Source organism: Meleagris gallopavo, chromosome 17 (assembly GCF_905368555.1).
Source record: "Meleagris gallopavo chromosome 17, MGAL_WU_HG_1.1, whole genome shotgun sequence".
Taxonomy (NCBI): Eukaryota; Metazoa; Chordata; class Aves; order Galliformes; family Phasianidae; genus Meleagris; species Meleagris gallopavo.
The window spans coordinates 728,113-742,627 of record NC_139420.1 but is presented as its reverse complement, the minus strand read 5'-3'; the positions used below and the strand labels follow the sequence as shown (position 1 = coordinate 742,627).

Genomic DNA, 14,515 nt, shown 5'->3' with positions numbered 1-14,515 from the left:
AGAATATTTTAAAGAAAAAAAGAGCCCAAATTCAACACTTTTTCCATAAAAGCAAACAAAAAACCACAGTGAACTCAAAAAATCAGATCTGTTGGTGATAATATGCAAAAAATAAAACAATACTAGGAAGCATGCCAGCTTCTTTGTCAAAAGGCATTTACAACTCTAATCAGAATTTTAGACTTCACAGGCGATAAAAGTAGAGAAAAGGGGGAATTGAGTAAAACCACATTTAGGTATTCTAACATCTGAAATGTTTGTCGTTTGTTTTTGCTCTGTGGGGTTGCTGTTTGTTGATAGTTTTTTAACTATCTATGATGAATAAACAACAGAAGTTGAATTTTTTTAAAGGAAATGCAAATGAGAAAAATGACAGCTTAAAGACAAGCACTGGGAGAATTAAAGTACAGTAAGACTTTGAAGAAAGGGTCTCAAGGGTGAAGTTATCATCAGGATGAAAACTGTGAAATTTCTAGGGATGTATGTGCTGAAGGAACAGAGACACCACATTTACCTGCAGCTCCAGGAATGTAACGTTCTGGATAAAGATCAGTCAGAAACAGACTGTTAATTAGAGTAGATTTTCCCAAGCCAGACTCACCTACGAACAAAATAATACACATTATTCAGCATATACACTTTTTACTCCAGGCTTTTTTAAGCGCCTCCTCTTTCCCCAAGCCCACATAACAGAGGATCTGTCAGGATCCACTCAAGCTTTTGAGATAAAAACATCAAAGGTTCAGCCAAGCAGTTTTTAAAACACAGGAAAAACAAGCCTTTACTGTTTTCATAAACACTGCATGAAAATGCTAAGCTTACTGTTCTAGACTTCATAATAAAAGCTGAGAGGTCATACAGCACTTTAACTACATAGAACCAGAGGTAGGTAGCCTTATTTCATGGAAACTTATGAAATCAGGAGCTGTAGCTCTCCTGCTGAAAGTTTATTTGAGCTTTGTCCCTGCTGGGACGTTGTTTGGACAGCACACGAATAAAGCAATACCACGTTAGCTGTCAAGCTCTGCATCCCTGTAGTTAGGCTACATGCTAATGAAGAGAACGTAAGAAAATCATTCAAAATTCCGTGAGAAGTTCCATCATTCTAGAATTTCAAGGCATACAAATGTTGTCCTACACTGAAGTAGTAAAGTTAAACCTGTAAAATGCAATTGCTAAATCTGAACTTCAAAGTTATCTTTTTTTTTTTTTTCCTAACCCAAGGCATCAGAGGAGGCAGCTTCTCTCCTTGCACCTGTACAACACTAAACTCATTCCATGTCAGTATAGCTCAGCACATCACTTAAAATTGCTTTCTGCCTAGAAGTCTTCCCATCCTACAGCTGCTCACTCGCAGAACAAGCAAATTAAAAGTTTATTTACGATGTCAGATTGGGTCAGCACAGAACAACAGAAAGCAGAACAATATCACCACTGCAACAGAAAGATCTACAGTGTGCATTCACATGCTCAGCTGCGGAAACCTGACAATAAGAAAGATTAGGCAACTGTTCCTAACATCTGATGATGAGTCAGGTCAACAAGGACGTCCTGCTGGCACAGTTATCATCTCTAATCACTACAGATATGCCCTCCTGTGAGACAGGACAAAATGGAGATTTAGCTACAGAGAACGGTTCAGTGCTTTTCTCTTCTGGATGTTACCTACCATAAATTGTTACCTAGGAAGACACAGATGTCTGTGTGAAAGAATTATTTATATTTTACGGTTAAAATCAGGGAAAAAAATCCAAACAAGTGACTCACCAACCACCATCAGTGTGAATTCAAAGCCCTTCTTCACAGATTTCCGGTGGACCTGGTTGGGCAGATTAGCAAATCCCACATAGCCTGCTGAGTCGGAAAACTAACAAGAAAGAAAGGTTGAGTAAAACCACAGCTGCTTTCAGAAGCTGAACAGATTCAAAACACAGAACTCTGGCTGTGCAGCCATCTCTTTACCTTCACTTTTTCACCTGACTGAGACATGTTTAGCTTCTCCAAGTGTCAGACACTGAAAAATAAAATGCAGAGTACATGTTAGTTGATTTCGTGATTACTTTCATTTTAATTCTGAACTGACTGATTGCATACAAATATCGGCTTTTGTGCCAGTAAAATGAAATGTAGAACAGCAGCATTGTTTTTCATCCTGTTTTTACCCTTTCCACAGATAAATTACAATCTTTTTCTTAAAGCCACCTTACAAATAGCAAACACTATTTTATCTGTTGTCTAAAAGGCACCTAAAGGTGACAGATGAGGATTATGACAGCATATAAAAGTCCCCAGACATCAGGACACCTACAGGCTCTCCAAGTGAGGGCTACAACATTATTTTCAGACACTTTGAAGCACGTTCCCTGAACATTATGGGACACTGCAGATCCACAGTGTTTGGCTCATCCACACTGGGCATGAAAACTCAACCAGATCTGAGGGACCCCCATAAGTAACTGCAGTTTCTGGCATCCAGAAAAGCCTTTATCTTCTTCCTGAAGGCCATTAGCCGCACTACAGATCAGTTATCACAGCAACGCGAGGCCCTTTCAATTAGTGCTGCCACAGAGCCCCGGCAGGAGGTGAGATGGAAGGAACACTTCACGGCTCGCTTTGCTGACAGCACAGCCCTTGGCCTGGGAAGCGGGAAGTGACCAAGGCAGCACCTGTGTGCTCACACAACTGCCTTCCTGTCGGGCAGCAGCAGCCATCCCAGCAGGATGCGGCACAGCTTCTGGCAGCGGCTGTTTGACAGTCAAACCCCGGCAGAGAAGCAGCAAGCTCTGGGCTGAAGGAAAAGCCCAAGTTAGCATTATTGCACCCTGACTTTTAAAGGAAACGTGTCTTAGCTTACACACAGTTAACTCGCCCTGGAACGGGCACTTTGAATCCCCCCAGCTGTGCACACACCAGGCACCATGTCGCCAAGGACATTTTTTCTCCTCCAACTGCTTTCCCCATGTTCCCATTCATTTGCTTGCTAACAAAGCCTAGTTTTCCTGCTGGGAAAAAACAGGAGGCCGCAATCCTAATCATCTTCTGTCACCAACGCATTCCTCAAAACAGCCTCCGAATCACCCTTAAGAATACCCTCGAAAAACCAGAATGGCTTATTTTCCTTTAAGCGTCACGTTTAGGCCCATTCAGGCCTCTGACCAGCCAGCGAGGCACAGCCCTACAGCTGCACTGGCACACACAGCAGTTGCAGAGCATTTCCAGCTCAGTACTGCCCTACAAGCACAATGTGTGACACCTGTGGCGCTGCTTCTTACCAACAAAGGATTTCTAAAGAACCTCCAGAATCTTCTGGGAAATCATAACCTGCTGCCTGAATAGGAAGTTAGGTCATAAGATCCTGGTTGTGACCAACGCTTGCACTGAATATTAATCAACAAAGCTAGAAGTCAGGTGGTTTCTCTGGAGACAGAATTGGCTTCCAGAGCTTATTAGAAGATGAGAGAAATCTCATTTTCTTATTCTTTCTACCTTCCTATCCACAAGTGTTTCCATGCAGCAGGCTAGGACAGCCCAAGACGAACAAGAATTCAACGGTCATGCATACCTAACATTCTTAGAGGGAAAAAAGCCACGCTGCTTTAATGAGGCACTGCGGTTCGAATGAATCACCACTTAGCTTCAGCTCCTGTGTAATCCCTGATGCTGCCCTCACGAGGTTTTCCAGAAAATGGCTCAAACAAGCGAGTTCCCTGGAGGGCCGTGAGGGGCCTTTCTGACGCTGTGCAGAGCCCGCACAAATGCAAGCCTTAGGATGGGCACAGTACTGCACGTTACAGCTCCCTGCAGCATTCACAGCTGCTCTCACACAGACCCGCTGTCAGCCCAGGCTGCGCCGGGCAGCAATGAGGGCTGAAGGCCTGAACCCTGCATGCACTCTGCTGAGCCAAGCGGCAACGTGACCTCAGGTGTCTGACAGCACTCTGGAGAGTTCTACATTCAGGAAATCATAATGCTTGATATTTCACCAGTTCTCCATGCTACATGCATATTATAACTGTGGGAAAGCAGAAGTCACAGCCATTCTGTTCTCTTTTGATATTCAAAGGACCATCCCAAGCATTATAAGAACAACGTAACATGTACAAAATATTTCAAAACGGAAGGCAAAGAGTACAGAGCTGTATTAACAAGTGCATTAGCAGCATCACTTTGTTTGCAAAGGCCTGCAGCCCCATTTTAGCACGGCTAGCAGAAAGAAAGACAGCTAAGCTAGAGAATATCCAACAAATTCAACTCTTAAACTGTGGACATGATAGCAGCAGTTCACTTGGAGCTCGGCTAATTCCCCTCCCACACAACGTGCTGCTCAGCAGCCGCAGGGTTGGTGGCACCACGCTCAGCCAGGGCCGCCTGCAGGCATGGCAGCCTGCTGCCCTGTGCGAGGAAACGGGACTGCAGTGAGGGAGAGGAAGGGGAAGGAAAGTGGGTCATTTCCTCCATTCCTGTCAGGATGCGAGCAGTCAGCTCTCAGGAACAGGCAGTCTGGGACTTTCTTAATCTTAAGCAGACAAAGAAAACGCTACAAAAAGTACACAAGGAGTCCTTCCATAAACAGCTATTTACCACATTCTGAAACAAGCACTCTGCAGTGATCTTTGCCATCTCTGCAGAACAGCCCTTCCGATTCACCCAATGAGTCACCTTTCTTTTCATCTGAGTTCACGTAACTTTGATTCTCTCCTAAAAGCATACATTACAATGAAGCACAGCACAGGAAGCAGTAACAGTGTAAGTAGGTGTCCAGGTGCCGAAAATGACTTTGACACCACCAGCATTCTGATGGCTGATTTTCAGACATAACGCAGACAGAACAAGAACAGCTCCATGAAGTGTCACCTGCTGGATCCTCACTCATTGCAAGAGCCCACAGAACAACGCAAAAAATGAAATAAAACACAAAATCTCACCATAACCTAAACTGAAGACAGGGATATTCAAATACAGAACACTTTTTAACTTTTTTTGTAGCATGCTGCCAGTGTTGCTTGAAACACCCAATTCAGTCCAACCATGGGGGCCCTGCAGGGCCTGCTCACCGTCATGCTGTGTCTGCATCCTCAGCTCTGGGGCTGAAACCCCCTCCCAGCAGCTCCCAGTGGGCAGCACACACTCCCTCTACTTCAGTCAGTTCTATTTTCCTCATTACAAACAGCTGTTACCAGATCAGTCAATCCCCTTTTTCACAATAGCAACACAACTACTTTCTGCATTGTGCTTCTACCAAACACAATTCTGAATCTAACAGCAAAAGGAACAACCAAAGAACACCCAACAGTGACAGACATGCAGGTAGATGGGCTGTAAGTGTACGCCACTGCTTTGTCTCTGAATTGGTATTTGGTGCACAGAAGTTTCACATACTTTTATTTTTGATAATACGTTCTTCCAACAACACACAATACAGACTTGTCTTTGCTACTGGGAAGACAACACTATTCACCAAGGCCAATAACACTTCTAGGTCCTTAAAAGCTCACCTGATCATAAAACAAGCAGTACAGCAACATTCATACTGAAAATGCAGCGTGTTACACTTCTGTGACTTAACAGCATGTAGCACAGCAGAGGAGTGCAAGGAGTAAGAGGGAAGAATGGTGTATGAGCTCTGTCCTTAAAGAGAATTTGGATTGAGGAAGTGCACACGGCTACAGTTCTGATCCGAGATGCTCTGTGCAGGGATCGGTTCGATGGCAACGCACTGCTCCGGACACCTCGCTTTCTTACTGCTATTCAGTGAATGCCGTCACCCAGGAAGCACAGAGGAGGCAGCAGTGCTGCTCACATTAAGGGCTTGTTTCAGCAGTCACGCGTTTCCTATACAGGCAGCTATTGGCAGCACTTCCCAAAGTTACTGCATCAAAGAACAATACCGTAAATCAGTCCTGCACACGCGAGAGGCTTCCTAAACGGTCAGCTCAGTGACCGACCGCGACACCGATGTGGAAACAGGCAGCCCTGCCTCACACCAAGCTCACCTATAGCTGCACACCTACGAGAAGCACAGCCGTGGGAATACATCAGAAATGAACCCTCCGCCTTTTGGTTAACACACAAGGAAGGGCCGTGCCGCTATCCGGGCCGTTCCACACCAAGTCCCGCGGTCCCACACCGCGGAGATACGGGCGGTTCAGGCTCCCAGCTGCGCTGCCCGCGGCGGCGATTACAAAGCCCGAGCGACGCCCGAGAAACGCGGGGCCGCCCGCCCGGCCTCCTTCATGGCACAGCGCCGCGGGCGGCCGGCGGCGCACAGAGCGGCACGGAGGCGGAGCGCGGCGGCCAGAGGGTTAAGCCGGTCCGGGCCGAGCGGCAGTCTGGCCAGGGCCGGGCGCGCTGTCGGCGGGGCCCGAATTCCGAGCGGCTCGGGGCCAGGCCGGGCCCGCCGTGCGGTCCCGCCGACGGCCGTAGGGCCCGGCCCCGGACCGGCTCCGGACTGCGGACGTGGGCGGCCGCCGGCCGAGGCAGAGGGGCTCGCCCGGCCGCGGCCCGGCTGCCGGCTTACCTCAGCCCGCGGGCGCCGAAGCCGCGCTGACGGGCCTCGCTCCGCCGCCTCCACCCGCGCGGGCCTCCCGCATCCCATACGCCACCGCGGCCGGGCGCCTCCCCGCCTTCCGCGCGGCTCTATGGTCCCGGGGCGGGCAGAGCGCCCCCCTCGCCTGCGGGGCGGCCCGGCCGGAGCGCGCGAGTGTCCGCAGCCCCTCCTGGGCGGTCCGGCGGTTCTCCTCGGCCAGCGCTGCTGCCCCGGACGCCCCTCGCCCCGCCGGGCCGTCGGCCGTCCGTCGGTTGTGTCTCCCGGACTCGTCCTCGCAACGGCCCCTAGCTCCGAAGCGGCCGTCGGAAGGAATTGCTTTCCGTGGCCGCCTGACGCCCAGCCCGGCTCCGCGCCTCGCCGCTCTCAGGCCTTTTCCCCAGAGCGGCCCCGTGCCGTGGTTACCGGCTGACGGTTCGCACAACCGGCTCGGAGCCCCGGGCAGCCTCCTGCACAGCGCCGAGTTCTCCTTTCCAAGCTCTAAGCAACGCACGGCAAACACCTCCTGATTTACAAGAGCTGCTCTATGTGCGAAGCAAGTTTCTTCTCAAAACACTGCACGACACACGTGCAGTTTTACCCACACCGATGGCTATTTTATTACTGACAGCTTCTCTTTGCTCTCTGAGTTCCTCTGGTGAAGTGAGAGGCGTCTCGGCTCGCTGTCACTGCGGCACTGCGGGCTCTCGGAGCCATCGAGGGCTCCCGTGCGTGTGAACGCAGAGTGCAACGGAGGCCCGCAGGCAGACTACAGAAGCCGCTCACTTCCTGGTGGCGGAGCGGTGTTACGTGTCTCGAGCTTCAGCGCAAGACCGGTGAATTAAAACAGTGACAACAAAAGTGCAGGGAAGGGTCATTCAAAGGGACGGCCAGATTCAAACAAGTGCCCAGCAATCATCCAAACGTTTTATGGAGGGCAGATTTTGGATGTGCGAGCTACCAGACGTGAGGCAAACCTTTGGCCCGCACATTTCAATTATTAAGAAGCACGTTTCTGTTTGGGCTGCGTTTATATCCATTACGCAAATGAGGGCACAATTTTCAACAGGAAAATGTGGAAGTGAAAGAAATGCTACTGAAGGCAGACCGGCATTATTTGCTAATTCACATTGTGCTCATAGCATCAGCTGAGCATTGATGGGATCTGAGTAAGAGCAAGACAAAAGCCAAAGAAAGAACAGCTGGGTTCCATTTCCCAGGACAACACGTACTGTTATAATGCAGTGTTCCATTCATCGCTTGAAGGAACTTAAAATGGCATTTCAGTCTTTTCAAGTAAGCAAAGTCTTCTTTTGGGTTATTCCACAGATATCTGTGAAAGTGTTTTGCACTCTCACCAATGGAACAACCGTGGCCATTTTCTTTCACTAAATTTGAACACTGATGCAGAAAGTATTTCATACACATTGGTATTACAAATAAATGGTTAGCACCCGAATAAATGAAGAGATTGGGATGGGCAGTGCTGGATAGCAGATCTAGAAGTTAGAGCTTTCCCATCATTCCTGTTACTCCTTTCATTTAGCCATCTTCAGTGCGAGGGATGAAAAATTCTCAAGCCTTTAAAACGCTTCAGAACTGAGGCACACAAATAATTTCTCCATGTCGTGGGTGAAGCAGACGCTGACCAACTCACACACAAAGGGCTCAGGGAAGTCACGGTCCTCCAGAAACTGTCTGGCTGTGCCAGAGTGCACCATGAGGGACACCTTGGGTGGGAGCAAAGATCAGCGGTAGCTGTGCCCCGGAGCAGATGCTTGGGAAAAGATAACAGTAGCACTGTGGCTGTGTATCCTCCCGGCTTCCGGCAACTCGGCGACTTCCTGAACCAGAACTTTTATCTTGAGAGTTTTCTCTTCCATGAATGTTTTTTGTTTCTTTTTGAAACCATCTCAACTTTTGGCATGAAGAGCATCCTGTGACAATGGGTTCTACAATGCAATTGCTCACTTAACGAGAAGGTACTTTGTTACTTTTGAAAGACGTTATGAGACTTGTTACGAAACTGCAGGAACACTGAGCAGCAGGACTGTTTGGTGCATGTAGTTAGGAAATGCTACACTGTGAAACCTGCAGAATGCATGGCCACAAAACACGTTTGCATCCTTATTTCTCTTGCTGGTATTAGAAGAGATAGAAGTTACAATCATACTGAAGACTCCTATTCCTCCCAAATGATTAAATAGAAATGTTAATGCGGTCAGTGGCAGTCTGAACGTGAGCCAATCACTTATCCTGATAGTTTCTGAATGAATTTTGTTTTAGTTCTTGGAAGCTCAAGTGTCTTTCATAAAATTTCCTGCTATATTTAAGCTTACATTATCAAAAGCATAGTGTCCTTCCTTGAATTCAGATCTTGATTTTGTGTGGAGCGTTGTCTTAGCAAGTTAAAAAACCTCACACACTCAGGGAAAAAAAAAAAAAAAAGGAAAAAAAAAGGAAGAAAGAAATAATCCCAAAACTTCATGGCATCTTCTGTTAATTAGCAGAGAAAATGGTTTTACACTGATTATAATAAAACAAATATGACCACATAACTGAAGACCTGAAGACTAGATTGAGTTTTCATACATAAAACAACCCCATATTCCTTGGTATAATTTCCATTAAACTAAAACAAAACAGAAGATGTACTGCTTGGACAAAATGAAATGGTTTCTTTCCAGTTACAAGATCTCTTTTAGCTCTGTTTTCCATCAGTTGTGTCTGTTCCTCACACAGTTGAATATTTGGGATTTAAGCCTAAAACAATGTGTGATCCTTTCCATTTCCATCAGACTTCGGCCTGTGTTTAAGACTCAGAATAATTGTGCTTTGCTAAATCACAGTTTGGAGCTCCAGGACCAAATCTTTCAGGAATAAATAGCCAGCAGTCGCACACTGTGCGTGATGTCCTCTTTTAAGGGGTCAGCAGGAAAAAAGTACTTTGAACACAGCTGCACTGCTCAGCACTAATCTCTTATGGACAGAGGAGGTGCCCCAAACCTCTCTCGTGTTCTCTGGAACTCAGGTTTCCTGGGACACTTGTGAAATATAGTATGTTTCCCATCACTGACCCTGAAGAATTTTCATTTATCTCCAAGGTCACCTTTTTATTAATTACTTTCAACATCTGCAATGTATATTTAAAACAATGACATTTGTCCTTGCTGACGCTGTTCTTAACCAAATGACATCTGATGTGATTTCCCAACAATTACGTGGGAAAGAGATTGGCCTACCAGAGTCCTGGTTCACCACAATCCGTGGAAGGAGGCTAACTTTGGGAGAGGACAAAATTAAACTACAGTTCTCCGGATAGGAAACATGACATAGAATGGATTCTTGAATGTGAAACAATGTATATTTCCTATAGCTCTTTTCCCCCTGCCTGCCCAAGCTTTAATACATTCTCAAGAGCCATCCACAGCACAAGTGAGAAGTACTGGAACTGACAAGGCTGAGGCGTACATGCAGTTCTCTTGATGTTTAGATACTGATCTACCAGAGGGACATTCTAAGCTTTGAGAAAGTTGTCTTCATCATTCATTGCATTAACCACCCTGAAGCCCAGAGCTATGGGCTCCTCAGCATTCTCTGGAAAGTCAAACTCAGAACACAAGGCACACAGCAGCTCTGCAGGGCAAGGCAGTAAATGGGAGCTGCTTTACTAACTCATGGAGACGTGGAGACCAGTTCAAGAGGAACTTCGAGATACCGATCCAGAGGTTTGTGTGTAGGGAAATTCAAGCAGGGAGGTTTGGAACTCCATTCTAATGACAGTTTTGCACAATTAATTTCCTCATTATTCCAAGAAAGGGCTCATAACACTGCTTGACTCCTGATGCAGTGTGTGGGCCAGCCAGAATTCCCTGCTCCTGGCTCCCTCACAGTGCCAGTGGGCAATCCATAAGAGAATGCCCAGGCAGGGCATGCTTGTAAAGTACAAGGACTAGTATGGGGCCAGGGTGACTTTGTTTAGAAAGCAAAATACAGCAGCAAGGAAATGAAGGTTGGAAGCAGGTCCGTAATCTTTTATCCATCTTTGCAACTACATATATTTGTTTCCTTCCCTTCTTCCATATGAATCGTCTCACATTAGCGCTGAGGGTGAAGAGGCATCCATTTCTCCATCCCAAAGGGCAGCAGCAGCACTAAAAGTGCTGCTAAAACTAAAAAAAGTTGTTGGATGCTACTTTGTTAGTGTTGGTCATACTGTATTTATGGTCCCTATTGCAAAATGCTGGTGCTGTGCTTAGATCACTGTTTTTCTTTGCTCAAAATGTCAACTAACAAAGGGAGTGGCAATTCCATCCGCTTTCCAAATAAAGGAAGCTGAGATAAATCTGATGGGGAAACTGTGTGCTTTCATTCTGTAATCAGCCCATCATTTGACAAGGATTCATTCTTACATATCAACTTTCTGATGTGTCACTCTGGCCTGAAGATGTGCTGGCACTGTTGCTGTGCAGGGACTTCATGGAGGACCACTCCTCTGCAAAATACAGAACGTGAACTCAAGCTCCAACTGAATCTCTTCTCCTGGGAGAAACAGTCTCATTTCAAAGGATAATTCAGAAAGGAGCAATCTTGACTAATAAAGAATAACTTAATTAACTTAATTATCTGTACTAGTACTCCTGATTCTTCACTTTTCCTTCTGCGTGATCCAAAAGCTGTGATAAGCCATCTTGAGATCACTGAGCTTTGAATTCATCTTTTGACTCATTGCCTGCCATACTCAACAAACAATACTACGTTTGGGCATAAGCTTGACACCAAATGACATTTTCTTGTCTTCCTGACACTTAACATTTTAGGAGTGAGAAGGAGCAGAAGCAGAATACATTTCAGGTCCCAAAAGGCAAATCTGTCTGAACACTGCCAGCAGAATGCTTTGGGGCTGAGCAAAGCCCTGGCCAGACAGGAGGGCTGGGCACAACAGTTCTTCTGTGCCATGGGCCACAGTTCATACCTCAGGACAAGCAGTGCTGGACCCTGGAGCCTGGACCCCCCTTAACAGCCTCCCAGTTACTCTGTGCCCGGTGTTTGTCCTGATCATGTCAGGAAAAGCATGAACACACAATTGCTTCTAATCCCAAAGCCCCTCTTGCTATAGTATAGTTTCTGTGCAATTGTTCTCAGTTTGAATACCACTTCCTTCCATTTTCACAGGCTGCAAAGCCCCCTCTGCATCTCCCCAGGATGATTTACTAAATACGTAGCCGAAACAGTAATAGGTGTAATAACATAAATGGTAATTTGTTAACGACTTACTTTGCTTCAAGAACATCATGTCTTTGAATTGAGGTGAATATAGACTTTACTAACACGGATTTCAGTTACAAGTAATTATTTATGTACTTAATGTCCCAAGCAAAACATCGTGCCGATTTGTGTTCACTTTTAAGAAATCAGAGCCTTTTCACTTTGGGAGCTTCGATTCATTCCCAATGCTGTGACATTAACACCATCAGAAGCCACAGTTGCTGATGCTGAGGGGGTCCTGAGCCCCCACAGCTGTGTCCACAAAGTCACCTGCAAGTGTAACCAGAACAGTGAGTGCTGGGAGCCTGTGCAATGAGATCTTGTTTTCAGCATCGAGGAATAACTAAAAATGGTGTGGCCAGGATAAAAGGCAGCACCTGGGTAAGGAAAGGGAACAAACACAAGAAGCAGAAGTGTCAAGAATGGAAATTCCTTTAAGCAGAAATGTTGGTTTACTCTGTGATTGCTAAGCATGCGTTGCCCCAGAGTAATTTTAAATGTCTTGGATTAAGTGACTTGGGGGAATCGGTTGCTCGGTAACAGGTAGCACGGGAAGGTGGGCTGAGGGCTGCAGGGGTGAAACAAGCCGTGCAATGCTTGCCTTCCCAGCACGCAGCACCAGCAGCTGCACGGCCCCACAAGTGCCTCCCGCCTGGGCAGCACACGTAGGCCATGTATCGGAGGAAACTGCATTTCTGTGCTCTTGGGCAAGTGGCAAGGGTGGGGCTTCCCTGTGCTTACAGGCTAAGATAACTGCCTTTTCTTCCCCCCTTTTTTAATTGTTCTTCTGAGGTTTCTATATAATCATTATTATCATCGTAAATACAGACGTTACTCCGTTTCAGCCTGCCTTTCGGGTTTCCTCCCATTCAGCTCTGAGACATCTCTGTCTCTCTGGTCGGTTCTTCCGCACAGTCGCCTCTCCCTGGCAGCAGGGACCTTGCTGACTTACAGCAGGCAGCCTCAGCCTGACAGACGCACAGCCCCAGTCACACACTCCTGCTGGACTTGCAGACTGGAATTCACAGTGTTACATAATTGAAGTAAGCCGTATGTATTTCATATGCAGCTGGAAGAGGAGATAACTCCTCTGAGCTCCGTTTACCAGGCAACCTCTGTTAGGAACATATTTTCCATGCTAGAAATGTTTACAGCTCCTCAGTCAGAGATAATCGATGACAGGCTGCTGCTGTCACGTACTGCCATGTCCACATCACGACGCTCCACGAAGCTGACGATCATTTGATTCATTCTTTTGGGTGTCTTGTGGCTAAATTTCACCTTCCTGTTGAGATAACAGTAAGTTGAAAGGCCACATCCCACAAGCTGTGCCCTTACTGCCACCCTCCTGTTACCAGCACGTGGGCACTGCGGAAGGATGCAGGCAGGGCATTGCTCAGCGCCAACTCATCGCTCATGTCCTCAGGCGTTGATGCATGCGATCCCTTTAACTTCTGCCCTATCATTTCTCGTTCCTCTGCTTCACACATGGTCTTCTCCATTCAGACTTGTTCATTTTCAACACAGACCTCTGCATGTCATAATACATGCCATAAATTACTGCATAACACAGAAAACCAATTACGGAGGGGCAGGAGTACCTTGTTTTCATCTCGGTGACCTCCTGTGTACTGAAAGATGCTTTGGGCTAAATGAAACCAAATCTACCCAAATCAGTTCTAAACGCCCAGCGAACACAACTTCCAATTTTGTTTACAACATTTTAACTTCTATAAGAGAAACAAAAGCAGTCCATGCTTATATCAAACCTAGCCCCCCTCGGGGTGCCTCGCAACACTGCCAGACTGCAGCTCCCTGTGAGCGCAGCGAGGCAGCAGCTGAGATCTTTTTCTCCTGCAGCTGTAGCAGCAGCACTCAGCCACAGACGTTCACCAGCCCGGGGGGCTGTGAGCTGCTGAGCAGGCAGGCTGCTGGCCTGACCCAAAGCTTCGAACCGCGTGTCTGCAAGAACAGTGTGAGAAGCCAGTGCTCCATGAACTGTATTGATGCATGGCCTACTGATGGAACCTCTTGCAAAAATGCTCTTTTTGATGCTAAGTTTGTTGACATGCCATGAAGATTCAAAATGTACTTGAGCAATTAAACTGTAAAGCGAAGTTTGAAATCTTCATGGCAACACATCTAAGTAGGATGCCTCGCTCTTGGCTTCACTACCAAACCACTTTCTTGACCGATGCAACTAACAGCGATTATCCTTGCTGAAAGCACGAATATTGGTACAGACAGATGATGCACAAACTTGATTACACAAAATACTTTCAATTCCTGGGTGATTCCTGGCAGTGCTGGCTTACACTTTTGCCTGTCACAATGCCCAGTGGATACGTGTGCCGGCCGGTTAGTCTTTTACGAATGGATCAGTTCGGCTCTGATAATTGGGTCACCCACACTGCTGTTGATAAGACCCTGCAAAGTGTTAGCGGTGGGCTTTATCAGTAAATAAGGAGTATAGAAATAACGGCCCAAATCCGTCAGGTTTTCCCTGCCAGCTCCGCCGGGAGCGGGGGGGGCGGCAGGGTGCGGGGCGAGCCGAGCAGCGCTCCCCCGGCCGGGGCGGGAGCCCTCGGAGCGGCGGCCGCGGGCAGCGCGGAGCTCAGCTTCCCGGGCGGAGGAACCGCGTCCGCCAATGGCCGGGCAGAGCCCCCCTCCGCCGGGAAGGGCCGGGCCGCGAGCGGGGCGGGCGCTGGGAGGGCTCCCGCGGCC

The 14,515-nt window shown here is 47.4% G+C and overlaps 1 protein-coding gene across 3 annotated transcripts in view; it reads right to left on the bottom strand.

Moving 5' to 3' along the window:
* The window catches only part of LOC100544620 (septin-2), a 32,093-nt gene extending 24,861 nt beyond the window's left edge, over window positions 1-7,232 (bottom strand). For 2 of the 3 annotated variants that reach the window (XM_085238489.1, XM_085238490.1), the window contains exons 1-4: window positions 6,518-6,673; window positions 1,963-2,014; window positions 1,768-1,867; window positions 515-601 (exon numbers count right to left, since the gene is read on the bottom strand). In XM_085238489.1, coding sequence (XP_085094615.1) covers window positions 515-601; window positions 1,768-1,867; window positions 1,963-1,989 — 214 coding nt within the window. In that variant the 5' untranslated portion in view covers window positions 1,990-2,014; window positions 6,518-6,673. Of the gene's footprint in view, window positions 1-514; window positions 602-1,767; window positions 1,868-1,962; window positions 2,015-6,517; window positions 6,674-7,152 lie in introns of those variants that run through there. The other variant, XM_085238491.1, reaches the window with a different exon arrangement.
* Between the last annotated feature and the right edge of the window lie 7,283 nt (window positions 7,233-14,515).